Below are 17,759 nucleotides of genomic sequence, written 5' to 3'. Positions count from 1 at the left end.
CATGCCTGTTGAGTGTACTCAAGATGAACTGCTCCATAATCTTCCCTGGCACCAAGGTCAGGCTGACAGGCCTGTAGTTCCCCAGATGCTCCTTCCAGCCCTTCTTGTAGATGGGCGTCACATTGGCAAGCCTCCAGTCATCTGGGACCTCCCCTGTTAACCAGGACTGACAATAGAAGATGGACAGTGGCTTCACAAGCTCCTCTGCCAGCTCCCTCGGTACTCTCAGGTGGATCCCATCCAGCCCTATAGACTTGTGAGTGTCCATTTGTTTAAAAGCTTGTTGTTGCTCAGGGCTCCATTTGAAATCATTCTTCTTCTGGGTCACTTGATAGAGAGGGCTTACAATCAGACTGTAATTTGGAATATGCATTCTCCAAAACCCCAAAATGCCTAAGCTTGTGTTTCTTTTTTGCTAGTTGGTGGGGACATGGCTGTTACTTTGTTTATCACATCCATTGGGACCTGATGACGTCCATCTTGCCATTTTATTCCTAAAATCTGGATCTCCTGTGCAGGTCCCTTGATCTTTGTTTTATGGCAAAACCGGCTTTCAGAAGGATTGGGACCATTTTATTCCCTTTCTCAAAAACCTCTTCTGCTGTGTTACCCCATGCAATGACATCGTCAACGTATTGCAGGTGTTCGAGAGCCTCACCCTGTTCCAGTGTAGTCTGGATCAGTCCATGGCAAACAGCAGCGCTGTGTTTCCACCTCTGGGGCAGTCAGTTCCAGGTGGGCTGGACACCCCTCCAAGTGAAAGCAAACTGGGGCCTGCACTCTGCTGCCAAAGGGATTGAGAAAAATGCACTAGCGATATCAGTTGTGGCATACTACTTGGCTGCCTTTGACTCCAGTTCATATTGAAGTTCTAGCATGTCTGGGACAGCAGCCCTCAGCAGCGGCGTGACTTCATTCAGGCCACAGTAGTCTACTGTTAGTCTCCACTCTGCATTAGACTTTCGCACTGGCCATATGGGACTGTTAAAGGGTGAGCAAGTCTTGCTGATCACTCCTTGGCTCTCCATTTGATGAATCAGGTTATGGATGGGAATCAGGGAGTCTCAGTTGGTGCAATACTTGCTGTCGGTGCACTGTTGTGGTGGCAATAGGCACCTGTTGTTCTTCAACCCTCAGCAACCCCACAACAGAAGGGTCCTTCGAGAGACTGGGCAAGGTAGACAGCTGTTTAATTTCCTCTGTCTCCAAGGTAGCTATACCAAAAGCCCACCAGAACCCTTTTGGGTCCTTGAAATACCCTCTCCTGAGGTAGTCTATACCAAGGATGCACGGAGCCTCTGGGCCAGTCACAATGGCATGCTTTTGCCACTCATTCCCAGTTAGGCTCACTTTGGCCTCCAATACAGTTAGCTGTTGGGATCCCCCTGTCACTCCAGAAATACAGATGGGTTCTGCCCCTGTATAGCTCGATGGCATTAGGGTACACTGTGCACCAGTGTCTGCTAGAGCCTTATACTCCTGTGGGTCTGATGTGCGAGGCCATCGAATCCACACAGTCCAGTAAACCCGGTTGTCCCTTTCCTCAACCTGGCTGGAGGCAGGGCGCCTCTAGTCCTGGTCATAATAGTCATTACTCATGTCTTGCAAATGCAAATCAAAAGTCCCTTTATTAAGATCAGAAATAAAATCAGCCCCTCAGTCTGTGGAATTGCTCACTGGAAACTGGAACAGCAATTTTCCTGGAAGAACCCCCTTTTGTGATTGTTCTTCCTTGCAACTCACATACCCATGCCTCTAGAGTCAAGATAGATTATCAGTCCCGCTTTCTCATGTCCTCTCCATGGCCATGCAGGTGAAACCACAGGGTGGCCCGTGGTGTGTATCCACTTGCCTGGGTGGCAAATAGCATCTTACTTGAAGGGATACCTTTCCTTCACGCCAGACAGGAGTCGCCTCCAGAGGCTGAGGACTTGTGCCCCTTTTCCAATCGCTTTGTCAATGACCCCTTCCCTAGATAGGGATCCCAGGTGTTTGGCTTCCCTACCCTCTAATTCCAGGCTACTGGCCCCATTATCCCAGCGTCAGAGCAGCCAGGTGACAGTGTGCTCCCCTGGACAATGACTGAAATCTTTTTACATATCTTACAGCTCACTCAGGGATAGGGATTGGGTGGTTACCATCTCATTTGTGGGTTCTGCCTCTCCCTCCTCCTGTTCTCATGATGGCCCTGGTTCATCTTCATCCCTTACTAAATGAGCTGATTTTCTTGTGTATTGGGGCAACTGATACCGGCACAAGTTGTTTTTCTGGTTCAGCTTCGGTGCCTGTCGCCAGGGTTGGAGTAACCACAGTGCCTGTCACTGGGGTTGGAATAACCACAATGCCTGTAGCGACGGTATTCCTAAATAGTTCTTTAACCCTAAACAAGACCTGAATCACATTCAGGAGACATAGTAATAGGAACGTGCTTCAATAATTTGAACATCCCAACGACGTTCAGAAATTCTCAAGAGCTGCTGTAGCTAGCCTGAAGGAGAAAGGGAAGGTGAAGGAGCAGGGGAAAGTGTCCCCCTTTGTCTCCCGCATAAATTAGGTCTCTGTAGAGAAAAGGTGAAGGGTGTAATTATTAATAGTTTCCAAGAGATGGCTCCCAAAGTACGGGGATGACAGCAGTACTGAGTACAATCTCACAACCAATAATTTTATCATACCACAAGCCACTGTTACACAGTACGGCAAAGCGATAACTTTAATCCAGCTCCCAGCAGTGATAAACAGCACCACAGGGAGTGCATACGGCAAGCAAGATAGACTCATAGAATCGTTTAGGTTTTAGAAAAGACCTTTAAGATGTTACATGACACAACTCTGAGAACAAGCAGAACAACTCTGAGAGCAAATAAATCATCATTGTGACCAGTGACTATTAAACTAATGTAATGAACACTTATCACAAATTTGTTTTAACACACCCTGGTCAGATTTGTCATTATCTCAACCCTTCGTGCCCCACGTTGGGTGCCAAAAAGGATGGTTGTGGTTTAACCAGCAGGCAGCTAAACACCACACAGCCGTTTGCTCACTCCCCACCCCAGAGTGGGATGGGGGAAAGAATCAGGGAAAAAAAAGTAAAATTTGTGCATTGAGATAAAGACAGTTTCATAGGACAGAAAAGGAAGGGAATTTAATAGTAATAACAACAACAACTAATAACAGTAATAATAAAAGAATATACAAAAATAGGTGATGCACAATGCAATTGCTCACCACCCACTGACCAATGCCCAGCCAGTTCCCAAGCAGCAGTCCCTGCCCCCCAGCCAGCTCCCCCCAGTTTATATACTGAGCATGACGTCATATGGTATGGAATATCCCCTTGGTCAGTTTAGGTCAGCTGTCCTGGCTGTGCCCCATCCCAGCTTCTTGCTGGCAGAGCACGAGAAGCTGAAAAGTCCTTGAACAGTGTAAGCACTACTTAGCAACAACTGAAACATCAGTGTGTTATCAACATTATTCTTATACTAAATCCAAACCACAGCACTATACCAGCTACTAAGAAAACAAAAAAATTAACTCTATCCCAGCCGAAATCAGGAGACTTAAATAAATATGTCTGTAATTACATGTTAGCTGTTGTTGAAAGCATGATAGCTATTGCATTTTTGAAGAAAGCCATGAATATTAATATTCACAATGACTTACACAATGCTAGAGATGTATGTATTTCCTTACAAAACAAAGATCCCAACACGTATTGATCCAGAGCCTTGAATACGAGTGCTGTTACTCAAACCAAATGTCTCATCTTTTGAGCAGTTCCTTCAGTACGAAGAGTATTTACAAAGCTTCCCATTAAAAACTTCTCTCATTAAAATCCCAGATGAAGGAGCCTTAATGCATTATTTCAAAACATCAACGATTTGTCTTAACTATTAAAGAACTGATCCCAGAAATAACAGTTGTCAGTAAAGTGACTTTTGACTTTTCAAGAGCAAATACACAACTTCAGTTCAAAACAGAATAGTTCCAAACCAAGCACCATTGCTCTTCAAAAACAATAATTACACTGGTATGAGAGGAAAGGAATAGTGTACTTACGGTCAAGAGCAGTGGTGGCCAGAAGGTATGTAATGGGAGAGACACTCATGGCTTCAATTCTTCCAGAGTGAAAGGTATACAGGCACTCTGGATCACGGGTCTGCAGTGCAAAACAGAAGAACAGAAATTCTGCTACATTCTGGAGCTGCACTTACAAGGTATTACCAGCCATACCTACAGTGAACCTGAAAAATCTACACAGGTGCTGTTTGTGTGAACAAAATTTGGCATGCATGAGGTACCTACATGCAATTCCTTTTTTTTTTTTTTTTTAAATTTAAATGTTCATAGGAAGATCGTGAGCAAAATTAGTGTAGGAACATTAAATTCATTTAAAATTCCATCATTTTCTATGTGAAAATAAAGGGGAATGCCTTTCATTAAGTGGTTTCAGGTTTGGAATTAATATTTTTAACAAACAGCTGTTGCTCTGAAGGAAAAGAAAATGCTCTCAAGCCTAGGGCTTATGCTGCCTGGGAAATCATTTAATCATCCAAGGAATTCCAGGTTTTGCTATACATTTTTTACATTAGTCTTTATAGTATGCTTTGTACATCTTTTATTTACCATAAATTCTTGGAACATAATTTTACCTGTTGCCACAGGACTTTATTCCACTCAAAGGGATTGTTCCCATTTACTTTAATGTGTTTGGGAGCAAAAATTAAATGCCCCCATTTTAACTGTGTCATCTATTTCTCCATGAAAAACATTTCCAGTAATAACACTAGTAACCAGTAGAATAAAACATGTGAAGTGCATTTTGTCTTCTCCTTGTTTTTCCTAGTTCTTTATGTCATTTAGAGACAACAGTAAGGATTGTTTCAAATACCTATCTAGATAGGATATATCAATTCTTCTTGAACTCATTTCCTGCATCCATGCATCTTTTATTACCAGTTTATGAGAATAAAACTCCTTTAAGGTAACTTGAATTTGGCAGCCAAAATTTCAGGAATAAAAAAATCAAATTCTTTTTTATAATCCTGCACAGTCATTATAATCAATAACATTGTGAAAAGAATTTTTTAAGGGAAAAAAAAACCCTGTTTCAATGCTAAAATTTTCAACTATGCAGCTTCATAAAACACAAACTTCGTTGCAGATGCATCCAGTATAGTTAAAGGAAGGTATTGCAAAGGAACTGAAGCAATCAGAAGAAAGAAAAAGAAAACAAACTTACCATATTTGAAAAAGTCAAATCCAGCTTCCAGATTGCTCCATTGGTATCCTGAAGAAGAAAAAACAAAACATGTAACTCGAATATTTTCAAACTCAATTTGGAAATAAAACTGCCCACAATGACTCCTTAAAAATTCCTTAATGATTATCATTGTGAAACTGAAATGACTGAACGTAGTGATATTGGTCCTATCAGTCCTATCCATCAGTCCAGGATAACAGAACTTGGGCAATACCTTTTGACATTCTCCTATTCTTATGCAGTTCTGGCTCTCAAAGCCAGAGTCTCACGCTGGTGAGTTACTATACACTAAAAATATAGAATAGAATAGCATAGCATAGAATAGCATAGTTCAGTTCAGCTGGATCTAGTCCAACTGCCTGACCACTTCAGGGCTGACCAAAAGGTAAAGCATGTTATTAAGGGCATTCTCCAGATGCCTCTTAAACACTGACAGGCATGGGACATAAACCGCCTCTCTAGCAAGCCTGCTCCAGTGTTTGAAAGAAGATTATATATATAAACTCCAGAAGAAGAATTCTGCAAAAAAGAAACGTACTGATTTGTAATGGAATCCTGCTGTTACTTAACATCACCTCCCTCATTCCATGTTTCTCCAGCAGTGTATGTACTTGAGTGTATCTTACCTGAGCATACCAAACAGGCTGTCCACAGTCATGAACTTTTGACATGAAACTCAGACTGACATTCCTGCCAACATGAAGTTCATTCATAGGCTCCACCTCCAGTAACCCTGTGTCATCCACAGAATCAGCAGCATCTATTGCCTCAAAGTTCCACACCTTCATGGAGTTGGAAGCATTAAAAAAAAAGGGGGGGTTTTATAAGGCCAGGTTATGTTTTCATACATGATTAATATGGAAATTGAGAATTACAAGAAACCAGGGGATTGTAGATTCTACAGGTAGAGTATGCAACCTGTCATATCTGCCTCGCTGCTTTGAATGTAACCTAGAACAGTTACAATCAGCAACTACTACCTGATACATTTGGGTGCAATGCAAAGTACATGTAAAAATTGTCTGTCCAGTTCTGAAACAGTAGCATAAATTCAGCTATACATGGCAGCCTCAGAACTACAGAACGTAAACGATATCTGCCTGCTCTTAGCATTGTTCATACTGAGGCAGCACAGAAGAAAGAATGGGAAATCTAACACATCCATGTTCTTCTCTCTGGGGTAAGGACAAGACATGAGTTGGCACCCTTATAACCAAGTGAATTTTCCTAATGGGATAGTACCAATTTATAAAACACAACAACAACAACAAAAACCCCAGGGTGTTTGAAACCCTCCACTGTCTATAACAGTCAGCTTCCCATTGATTATCTGGGTCTTTCACGCATCAGCAGAAGACACATCATGTCTCCCCTCAAAGAGCAGGCAAACAAGATTGCAAAATCCTCGATAATGGACAGGTGAGATCAGAAACTGGTGGTATGGATAAAGAAAACTTTTTTACCTTAATTTATAGAATTATATATTAGCTTTGGGATGCTTTTTCTTTCAGTTGTTCCTCTATTTCAGCATCTGTATCTCTGAGATGCTAGTTAATTTCTATGTCATTTTAACATTAATAATCTGAGCTTTCAAATACTCAGAAAATTAATTTCAAATATGGCCATAGTTTATCCTTTGAAATAACACCAAATGTATTAATAGGCCTGAAAATTATAAAGATTAACCAAAACTACACATGGAAAAAAAGTTAGAATGCAGGCAAGAACAAAGATTTTAGAGACTCACTGAAAATTGTTTTGATTTACTAAAGTAAAAGGAGATCTATTTACTACTATTAAACAGAGAATGTTGTGTGAACACTATCTGATTCAGACATATACACTGTGAAGATATGCTCTTATTCTGTTTGTTCTAAAAACTCATTCTCAGAAAGCAATTGCACTGCAAAATTGCCTCCATACATAAACTCTGGTAAAGAAAATATGCAACCTGCTGACCACAAATTCGCCTGCTGACGACAAATTTGCACGCTTAAAGGCAGAGCAGAAGAAAAACTCACCCTAATGAAGCCATCTTTTCCAACAGTGACAAGTTCTCCTTCATCCAAAACTAACTGGCTGACAGGGCCACTGTGGCAGGGCTTGTGTCCAGCTCGACAGAGCTCTACTTTAATGAGGCCCCCTTCCCAAAGCAGCAAGTTGCCCCACTCAGTCCCTGAGATAACCTTCAATGCAAATGAAGAGAAATACATAAGCACCTGCACTTAACCACACAGAAATATTGGCAAGAATCTGGTTAACATTTGTGACTTCCCTCCATGAAATCATTAAATTGATAGCAATGTACAGATATTTGCAAGAGAAGGAGTAAAGGGTGAAAAGACTCAACTTCTTTGCAATGTGACATAATTTACATGCACTGAAATGGTTAAAGATTAGGCCTAGCAGTCTTCGTATTTCTTTACACTAACATTTTCGCTACCCCATTAGAGGAGCCTCAGCTCTAAGCCAACAGAGATCTTTTGTCTGAGAATTACAATACTAACCGTACTTTTCAATTATTACAAAGCAAGCCAGGTTTTTGGCAAATTAATGTCAATATTAGCTTATCAGAGCAGTGCATTGAGGGTGTAATTGAAATCACTTTGAAGCAAATAGTAACTCTCCAACTTAGTCAGTACACTTTATATCAAAACCTGAGAGGGAACATAAAATCAATTAAACTTTTTCTTATTCACCTTCCCATCAGGCAGCTCCACATAACCTATAATGTCAGTCACTGCTGTTTTTCCAAACCTGCCCAAAGCTCCTTGTAACTTGAGACCAGTGAATGTCAGAGCCATCTTCCAGAACCTGAGTATAGAAAAAACATCTGTCTCTGACACGAGATTTCCTAAACACACTCTTCAGTCCCTTTCAGACATTGTAATAATGTTACCAGGGATGCCTCTGAGGTAAGGGCTGTTCATTTATTATTCTTTTTCACAGAAGACCTTGGGTTTTTCTTTTTAAAATGAGACAAAGCTTTGTAACTATACAAGTATTTCCCTACACTACTGCTATGAAATAACTGGGAAAAGGATTTGGAATGGGCAGAATGAAGATTAAACTACTATTTTAAATTAATGTGTGTGAAATGCATAGCTACATCTTTCCAGCTACAACCAGCACACATAGTTAGTGATACCTATTTTACTCTTGCTGTCTCCAGTGTACAATGCTCAACTTTGTAAATCCAAGGGACTAAGGTCTTCACTGAATTTCATCCAAGTACCCCCATGGACTTGAGCTTGACTATAAAATCTCCCTGAACCAAAAGTTTTATCCTAGATGTTCGTAGCTATTCCTATTTGATCATTATATTTTTAGCAGTATAAAACATGATTTTGAAGTACTGCATTACAGAAAAATTAACATCTTCCGCAATTAGGGATAGTTCCCTGTGTGTGCAGGAGATACTACATTTAAGACGTATTGGAAATTGGAATTTGAGACCACATTTGGGTGAAAGGTCACGTTTATCATGTTATAAAAAGCTAGGTCAGAATTTATTCATACTATTTTAGCTCAAAAGAAAGTTTGTAAGAGATTTTGTTTTGTCAGGTTTCCATAAATAATGTATTCTAAACCGCATTCGTTCTGGGTCTAAACAAGCCATTTGCTATTTCAGAACCATCTTGCAACCAAACTATAGAGCAAATCTCAGATTTTGATCTGATTCCTCTGTTAAAATTCAAAGTAACTTTAGATGTGTTATAATTTTAAAGGTATCATTTCTATTACAATAGCATCCAAGTCATATCTTAAGTCTCTGCTGTATTAACATTGAACACTGGATAAATACAGAACACAAAGCTAATCCCTGTCCCAAAGAGCTTAGTTGTTGTTTATTTTTTATTACAAAAGGATCCATGAACTTACCAGAGAAAGGAGTGTATGGAAGCATATCTTTTGTAAGGCTTTCTTGCAGGCTTTTGGTGGTATCAGAGGGTTTCTGATCCATGACTTGGCAACCAGTTCTAATGGCTGCCCAAACAGCAGATGAGTTGAAGAAATCAAAGGTAGAAAGCCCAGAAGGCACAGGAGCATATATGCTATGTTACCAGCTAGAAGATATGTATATATATGTATATATACATATTTTTTATTAATTCTCCCCAGTGCTTGTTGAAATTACAAGAAGGGAGCCAGTGGTACTGACATTCAACATCAGGCATCATCCTTTTTGCACAGCAAAGGTATTAAAAGGCTTGGTTGACTGGCTGAAGGACTTGAACTTTCTCATTTTTGTAATTGTAATGGCCAGGTAAAATAGCACTCCCCATTGGTCCAATGGAATGACACATTCCTGTTAGTCATCTTCTATATGTTATGACTTTAGAGGTGATATGTATTAATCCTAATCAGTAAACCTACCTGATGTGTCCTGCTCCAGATGTAGTTAGTCGCTCTTCATTATCAGCAGAAAATGTGACCTTGTAAACATCCTGTGAAAAAGCTTTTGACCTCAACACTATCTTTTCTTGTTTCCAGTCCCAGATAGTCAGCATGTAGTCAGGGCTGCTCCCAACACTGGCCAGCAAAGTGCCAGCATCATTGAAATCACCAAAAACATAGGCTTCCGCTGTTCCACCTGAAGAAACATACAAGCCCCAATACACACACACACAGAGAAGAGGAAGAAACAATAGGAAAATGTACTTAGAAGGAGCTCAACTTTCACGGCAATTATTTTTTTCACTAGGTAATAGCTCTCAGTTCGCTATTTCTACTAAACAAAAGTTTCCTCCCGTGCAATAATGAAAAAGCTTGAAACCAGTGTTTTCTACTTTGCTGTGAAGGACCAAAAGGTTGTATTTTCTTTTAAACTTCTAAAGTGACCCACTACTCCATGTGCCGGGATCTATAAACTCTGGCCCATTTGTGTTAAATGAAAATAGAACTTTTTACATTACCTCGCAGTATTCTGTAGGGCCTCAGTGAAGGATAATCGTAGATGATGAGGTTTGGCTTCTTTCCTTTTTCTCCTACTGCAAAGTACTGCTTAGTAGGGTGTGCCTTGAAAAAGCAAAAGTCCCGTTGCATGCTGTAATGACACCTTTGTCTCTATCCTGCTAGTTACTGAGTTATTATATTTACTCACTCATTAGTGAAAAGATATTGCCATAAACACTAGGTTGCATTTTTCTATGCATTTATTCTGAACAACTGCCAATCTATTGCTCAATATCAGAATGAAGCTACTATGCACACAAAATGGTAAAAACACGTACGCAAAACAGTATATTGCACATATAATGCAGAACCATGACAAACTGTGAAATAGTTTGCTTTATCATGCATTCTTTTACTATTCCTACCTCACTCAACCCACTAGCTGACCTTTCCATGAGCAGCATTTGTGTCAGCAGCCATCTACTTCAGCAGACAGTGGCAGAAAAGCCATCCTGAATTACATTCTTCTGAAGACATAAAGATGTGCCATGATCCCCCAGAAAAGGCCGCTTACAATGTAGCGGAACAGCCTGGTATTCTGAAAGCCTTGCTCATGTGGAATACAACTGAGAGATGGCAGAACCCTTCACAGGGTAAGGTGCTTCAAATCCAGAGGAAGCATTTGAGAGTCCAAGTTCTTGGTAGGAGCTTACTAGAGCGAAACCAGATACTTTTTCTCTTCATTTATCTAGGAACTTGGTTTTCTAAATTTTAACTGGAGGCAAACACTATGCTAATATCAGCTGTGACTAGGACAGATGTGTCTTCAAAAAAAAAAAACTTTATATGAGCTGGAAGATTTAAATAAAAGTGTAGTTCTAAAAATTAATCCCAGCTGGCAGCTGTCAGTCCTTTAAGGTACTTGAGCCTGGGACTTAGGTATGCAGATATTTGTCCTCTGCCAATTATGTTGATGGGCTGAGTAGCCTACACTGCACAGTCCACACATCCCCCTGTATTGGGTTTGCATGGCAAGGTTTTGGTAGCAGGGGGCTACAGGGGAGGCTTCTGTAGAAGCTGCTAGAAGCTTCCCCCCTATCCGACAGAGCCAATGCCAGCCGGCTCCAAGACAGACCTGCTGCTGGCTAAGGCCGAGCCAATCAGCGATGGTGGTAGTGCCTCTGGAATAACATATTTAAGAAGGGGGGAAAAAAAACCTGCACAATTGCAGCCACAAAGAGGAGTGAGAATATATGAAAGAAACAACTCTGCAGACACCAAGGTCAGTGAAGGAGGGGGAGGAGGTGCTCCAGGCGCCAGAGCAGAGATTCCCCTGCAGCCTGTGGTGAAGACCCTGGTGAGGCAGGCTGTCCCCCTGCACCCATGGAGGCCCACAGGGGAGCAGATATCCACCTGCAGCCCGGGAGGACCCCACGCCAGCGCAGGTGGATGTGCCCCAAGGAGGCTGTGACCCCGTGGGAAGCCCACGCTGGAGCTGGCTCCTGGCGGAACCTGTGACCCCATGGGGAGAGAGGAGCCCACGCTGGAGCAGGTTTGCTGGCAGCACTTGTGACCCCGTGGGGGACCCACGCTGGAGCAGTCTGCTCCTGAAGGACTGCACCCCATGGAAGGGACCCACGCTGGAGCAGTTCATGAAGAACCATAGCCCGTGGGAAGGACTCCCATCGGAGAAGTTTGTGGAGGACTGTCTCCCGTGGGAGGGACTCCACGCTGGAGCAGGGGAAGAGTGTGAGGAGTCCTCCCCTGAGGAGGAAGGAGCAGCACAGACAACGCGTGATGAGCTGACCACAACCCCCATTCCCCGTCCCCCTACACCACTTGGGGGGAGGAGGTAGAGAAAATCGGGAGTGAAGTTGAGCCTGGGAAGAAGGGAGGGGTGGGGGGAAGGTGTTTTAAGATTTAGTTTTTATTTCTTATTATCATACTCTGATTTGACTGGTAATAAAATTGATTTTCCCCAAGTTGAGTCTGTTTTGCCTGTGATGGTAATTGCTGAGAGATCTCTCCCCGTCCTTATCTTGACCCACAAGGTTTTCATTATATTTTCTCTCCCCTGTCCAGTTGAGAAGGGGAATGATAGAGCAGCTTTGGTGGGCACCTGGCATCCAGCCAGGGTCAACCCACCACACACCCTAATCAATACCATACTTTCTTACATATACACATGTGTAGCTGTAGAACTCTCCCATCAGCCAACCAAGTGAACATTTTGCTTCTAGAAAGTGACTAACACCCTAAAACACAAAACAAAAGCCATACCGTGATAAACCCAATGCCACCACCACTGCTGCTCCGGAGATAACTTTGAGATTTAGTTTTCAGGTCCAGAAGCACCACTTGGTTGCCTGCTATATACATCAGAGTTTGGCTATCCATCAGCAGCAGGTTTACACTTCTGGTGCAGTCATATCCAAAAGAATGTCTGAGAACAGTTCAATAAGGAAAAGATTTGACACTGGCTTTCTAGAAAAGTTTACTAAGTGGATAGAAACACTTAAACCAAAACTCATCTGGGAATACTGAATCTGGTGTCTAAAAGCCTGATAGTAGGAGATAGTTTTGTTCAGTATACAGTAAAGGTAAAATATATCGAGCCTCTATACTTGTGCCTTCCCCTCAGTTAAAGACCTTCTAAAGTTTATATTCCATCCTTTTACCTCCACTACAGGGCATGCCTCTTGCCTCTGCTGGATCCTTTGGGGCTGCAAGGAATTCATATTCTATCAGTGTTCTCTTTTCAAACAAAAATGTAAAAGATGTGCATCAGATTGCTAGGAACTGTTCTACAGACAAGAGATCAAACCAAGGAAGTGCTCAAGCTCACTTCTTAAATGTTTACAGGCAGATGTACAAAAGGGAAAATCTAGTCTTCAATAGCAACTTGACTGTGTCTGCAGAGAAAACCACCAGCACTTGTGAAAGTCACATATCATATCCTACTTGACTATACCTAGCACGACTTATTGTAGCTCTTAATTGATGGGCATCTCTCCCTTCATTCTACCAGTTTAGATCTTCTGAGCACCAGGATAGAAATCTACCTGGTTTCTTCCCCACTTCTCCCTTAGCAGTTCTGTGAGGAAGTATGAGGTACACTGCTGCTCTTCTGCCCTCCTCTCAGGTTCCTGGGGAATACCAGTGTGGCTACATAGAAAGGGAAAGCTTTGTAGGTGATATTCTTACGCTAGTCTTCTTCCTGGTCACTTTCCTTGGCCATGATCTAGTTCTACAAGAGTACTTATAACAGTAAGAATCATGCCCAATTAGAAATGTTTATGATGTCAAGACAACATTTAAGATTAAATTCACCCAGAACCTTAACTGGTCAGGTTTCTTATCTGTGTCTCAATCAAAGGTATCCCACCAACGCCAAACAGGCTACTCCAAATTAGACAAGTACAATTTTAAGAACATACATTAAATATCCTTAGCTTTAAATTTCCACAGCCTCAACGGAAAGGATACTTAAGAGTAAGAAGGTTAATTGGTATCGCAGAGTCTTCAGTGACAAATGGCCGTGAACATATATCTTCATAGTTATAGAAGAAAGTTTCCGAGATTTTCTTTTCTACCTCCTCAGGTCTTTTCTTTGCCTCCGAGGGTACTTCACTATTATCTTGCTCTTCTAAATCGCCTTCTGCATCTCAGAAGTGGGAACATAAAGGAAATTTATATTCACCATAAATTTTAGGCTCCTTGCTGATATTTACACCTAACTGCAAAAGGGAAGGATTCACACATTCCTTGCCTCTTTCAACAGAGTAATAGGCACTCCATAGCTCAAAACAGGGCTACCATGTCTTAGTAACAACTTGTCTTGGAACAGTCTGTAACAAATTCTCCCTCAGGTTTTTAAAAACTTTACTGTGAATACTCAAAACTGAAGAATTTAAAGAAGAAATTAAAAACATTGATTTTAAAACTCAAGACCTACCAAAGTAGTTCAGTTCAGCTTTGCTTGGTGTTTAGGTCTCAGCTTTAGAAACCAAATAAAGTTTAAAGTGTCTCTTTTCAGTAGCAGTTGAACACACATCATTATACAAAACAATTAGTAAAAACACATACAACAGATCACTATAAGACACCATTATCCTCAAAAAGGCAATACTGCTAACATGTGACCCAGTGTAGTTCTTCTGGGCTGCAATACAGAATACTGTCAACTTGACTTCCAACTAGTCATAAGCACTTGTTAAAAGTACTTTTCAGTTCGATATGTCAGGTCAAATCCCTATTACCTGTTTTGTAAGCTTTTCAGCCTGTCTTGATTTTTTTTCTCTCCTAGGTGTTCTATGAAAAACAACCAACAAAGGGGTCAGAGACCAGCCATGGGAAAGAGCAATATGAAGTACACAAGGTAAGCCAACTGAAAGGCAGCAGAGAAACTTAATGTCTGTAACTTGATGGCACTGGTCTGAGATGCTGTTCATAACAATAACAGTGAAAAAATGATAACTAGAAAGTAGTGATATTTTTAAGGTCTCCTTGGTGGAAAGCAGTACTCACCAACGCTCTCTGTGTCTGATTCTGCTTGCTCCACTTCTTCCTCCTGTTCCTCTGCAGTTGGTGATTCCTCTGGAAGACTAGTTTTGCTTTCTTCTGCAAAGGACAATTGGGATTAGTCTCTTAGGTATGAATTCTTTTGACTAATTTGCTCATACATGCCATGTTAAATAAACATATAGTTCTTCTGGTAGTTAAAAAATCCCTTCTGCCCCACAATGGACTTCCTGCTGTTTAGCACTAAGTGTAGGGAGAAGTTTGCTTTCAAAAAAACATATTTTGAAACTTAGGGGAAGGAAGGAAAGAAACACATCCTATAACAGGAAAAAGGTGTAATAGGAAGATCAAACAAATGCCGAAAGTAATGCGCCAATATAAGCATCAAAAATCCTTCCAAAGTTCCACAGGAGACTCACTAGTGGATTTTGTTAACCATGCTACCTAGATCTAGTGTGTTAGATGACATGCAGAACATCTGAAATAGACATTGGACAGGCATTTCAAGATGAAAATGGTGTTAAAAAAGAGAAATACAGGTGTCTGACTGAAAGACAGTGGCAGAGTTAATGAATTGACTGCAGTACTAGCTACAGATGGGTCTAAGCAGCAAAAATTTTCAGGGGAGAGACACTGTGAGCTGAGGGACAGCAGGAACTGCAGACACAGTGGTCAGCCCAGAACTTCACTGGAAGGGGTCATCTTTGACCAGAGTCAAAATGAAATCTTCCAATACCAAAAGCAGCAACTGAAGATGAACATGTACTAGTAAGGAAGGGGTGAGTGGTGGGAAAAGCCAGAAGCTACTGTAGGTTCAGTATTGAAATCACTATGTAACAGCAGCAAATACTCACGGACACCACTGTGATCTGCCTGTGCACCTTCTGGTGGCTTCTCATCAGCTCCCTCCTGTTCCCTTGGAAAAGAGGGCATGTCCTCTTTACCTGGTGGTGGTGGAGAGGAACTTTTAGTATTTTTGCCTTCGTCTGCCATTTAGACCATTTTTATTTCCTCTCAAATGCTTTGAGATTCCCAAGGATAATATCTGTGTTCTGCCTGTACACTACAAATATGGATAACCCAAAGATATGTCCTAATTTGTAGGCCAAATTCACTGATTCAGGTTTTAGAACTCCAGGCTCTGTGTACATTGCTAGAAAGACTAAATATTGCGTAACAGGGGAAGGTGAAGACAATTTACATGTTTTGGGCTTCTCTTTACTATACTGGAAGGAAATTTGGTTTTGAGACAACAAGGCTATTCCTCTACCTTTCTGATTGACTTCACAAAAATAAGGAGATAGACATTCTGAGACCATCTAATATCTTGAATGGAGAAGCAGGAGAGATGAATTCTTAAGAAAAAAAGAACTTTCTTCAAAATATCCTATATTCACGGCAAGTGTATTAATAAAATTAACAAAATTTAAAAAACTTTAAACAGCTTAACTAACACCCCCCAGCAATTTTTCAGCTTTCAGACTATCATTTTCAGAGTGCTACAATTTCACTAGTTACCATTGTCCTCTGAAGTGGGAAAGATCCAATTCTTTTCATCTAAAAAACCCCCACATTGATCATTTACATAAAAGTCTCTGAAAGAAGCAAAAAAGTACAAACATTGCTCTTATTCTACATTTGTTCTGCCATTTGGTTTCAAACATGGTCTCCATTTCCAAATAAAACACCTTAAAATGAACATTGGAGCAATTTTGTACAAATACTACAGCTATAAAGTACTACCAGAAATCAGAAAATTCAGAAGTTGAATGTAAAGAATAACAAATATAGGCAGGATGCAAACAAATCTCTTTTTATGTGTGTGACTTTGATACCACGAAAAAGTCCCTAAAAATGTATTTTCTGTTTCTGGCTTCAGGTCAGAATCCATTTGGGAAAAGATCTTTTGAGGCATTTCAGACTTTTCAGGCATTTCAGGAAAGGCAAAGTGTCCAAATGTAATGCCATCTACCAGAAGGACAGTGAGGGCAAAGAAATATTGTAGACATATCATTCATATCATTATATAGTCAACCTGCCCTACTCAATCTTCATCCAGAGGTTCTGAGTTTCTGCCAGAGTCTGACTTTTCTGCATAATTCCATTTAAGAATTAAAATGAGCTTTTACCCCTCAGGAGTGCTGAGACAAACTTGAAAATAGACATGCAGAAAGTTTTAAATTCAGAAAATAAATCAAAAGAAAACAACTGCAATATATCTCAATATATTTAAATGAAAATTGTGAGTTTTTAATGGGGTAACAGAACTGATATCTATGAAGTTGAAAAAATAGTTACAGACTAGTTGCATAAATATATAGTGGAGTGTTCAGAGACCTGAATTCTAATTCCAGACCTAGTAATGACGTGTAAAATTTGTATCAGCCATTTCACCTCTGGCTGTCTCAGTTATCTCTTGTGAAAAATGAGATAATAATACTTATCCATCTTAGCAAAGTGTTTTGATATCCATAGAGAAAAGTGCTATAAAATTTCAAATTATTGTAACTAATTAGCAATCATTTATCTTCTAAAAATTAAGACTATCATAGTTTTCATTATAAATTAATTCATATCTGGAAAATGCTTTAGGCTGAAAGAGGATATGAACATTTCCGCCTGCACTGATATCTGGGTTCTAGTTAAACAAAGCTATTGCAATGTTCACTGTGCATATTACTGTGATGGCGTTCAAGCACTGTGCTGAAACACATTTTGAATTTAAAGATGCGGAGGAGGCTCAGCAGGGGAACATGTCTACTTTGGTTGCAGATTCTGGGTTTCATGCATTGACTGATCCAGAAAACTTTTGTGTAGGTCACTGTGACAAAGGTATGCATCTCTCTGAATGCTGATTTTCTTTTCCTGTACATATTTTTTTGAGAGAGTTTTCCTAAGTAAGCTAGAATTAACGCTTTTGATACTGAAAACTGAGATAGTGGCAAGCAGAACTGGTGTGAAGTGGGGCAAAAAAATACAAGTTCAGAACCAGACATTTCTCTCATTTTTTTCCCCCAGTCCTAGTAATTCAAGATACTGACTTGAAACACTAGACAGATCCACACCAGTTCCACCATTT

At 40.6% G+C, this 17,759-nt stretch overlaps 1 protein-coding gene across 1 annotated transcript in view; it reads right to left on the bottom strand.

Annotated features, from left to right (window-relative positions):
• The window catches only part of CFAP44 (cilia and flagella associated protein 44), a 55,279-nt gene that overhangs the window by 34,725 nt on the left and 2,795 nt on the right, over positions 1-17,759 (bottom strand). The window contains exons 2-11 of the mRNA XM_075724311.1: positions 14,687-14,779; positions 13,646-13,823; positions 12,440-12,602; positions 10,180-10,282; positions 9,641-9,857; positions 7,963-8,077; positions 7,285-7,449; positions 5,890-6,045; positions 5,243-5,290; positions 4,060-4,159 (exon numbers count right to left, since the gene is read on the bottom strand). Coding sequence (XP_075580426.1) covers positions 4,060-4,159; positions 5,243-5,290; positions 5,890-6,045; positions 7,285-7,449; positions 7,963-8,077; positions 9,641-9,857; positions 10,180-10,282; positions 12,440-12,602; positions 13,646-13,823; positions 14,687-14,779 — 1,338 coding nt within the window. The remainder of the gene's footprint in view (positions 1-4,059; positions 4,160-5,242; positions 5,291-5,889; positions 6,046-7,284; positions 7,450-7,962; positions 8,078-9,640; positions 9,858-10,179; positions 10,283-12,439; positions 12,603-13,645; positions 13,824-14,686; positions 14,780-17,759) is intronic.

The sequence above is a fragment of the Pelecanus crispus genome, chromosome 1 (genome assembly GCF_030463565.1).
Source record: "Pelecanus crispus isolate bPelCri1 chromosome 1, bPelCri1.pri, whole genome shotgun sequence".
Classification (NCBI taxonomy): Eukaryota; Metazoa; Chordata; class Aves; order Pelecaniformes; family Pelecanidae; genus Pelecanus; species Pelecanus crispus.
The sequence above is the reverse complement of the archived record's forward strand: the minus strand, read 5'-3'. Positions and strand labels throughout refer to the sequence as shown.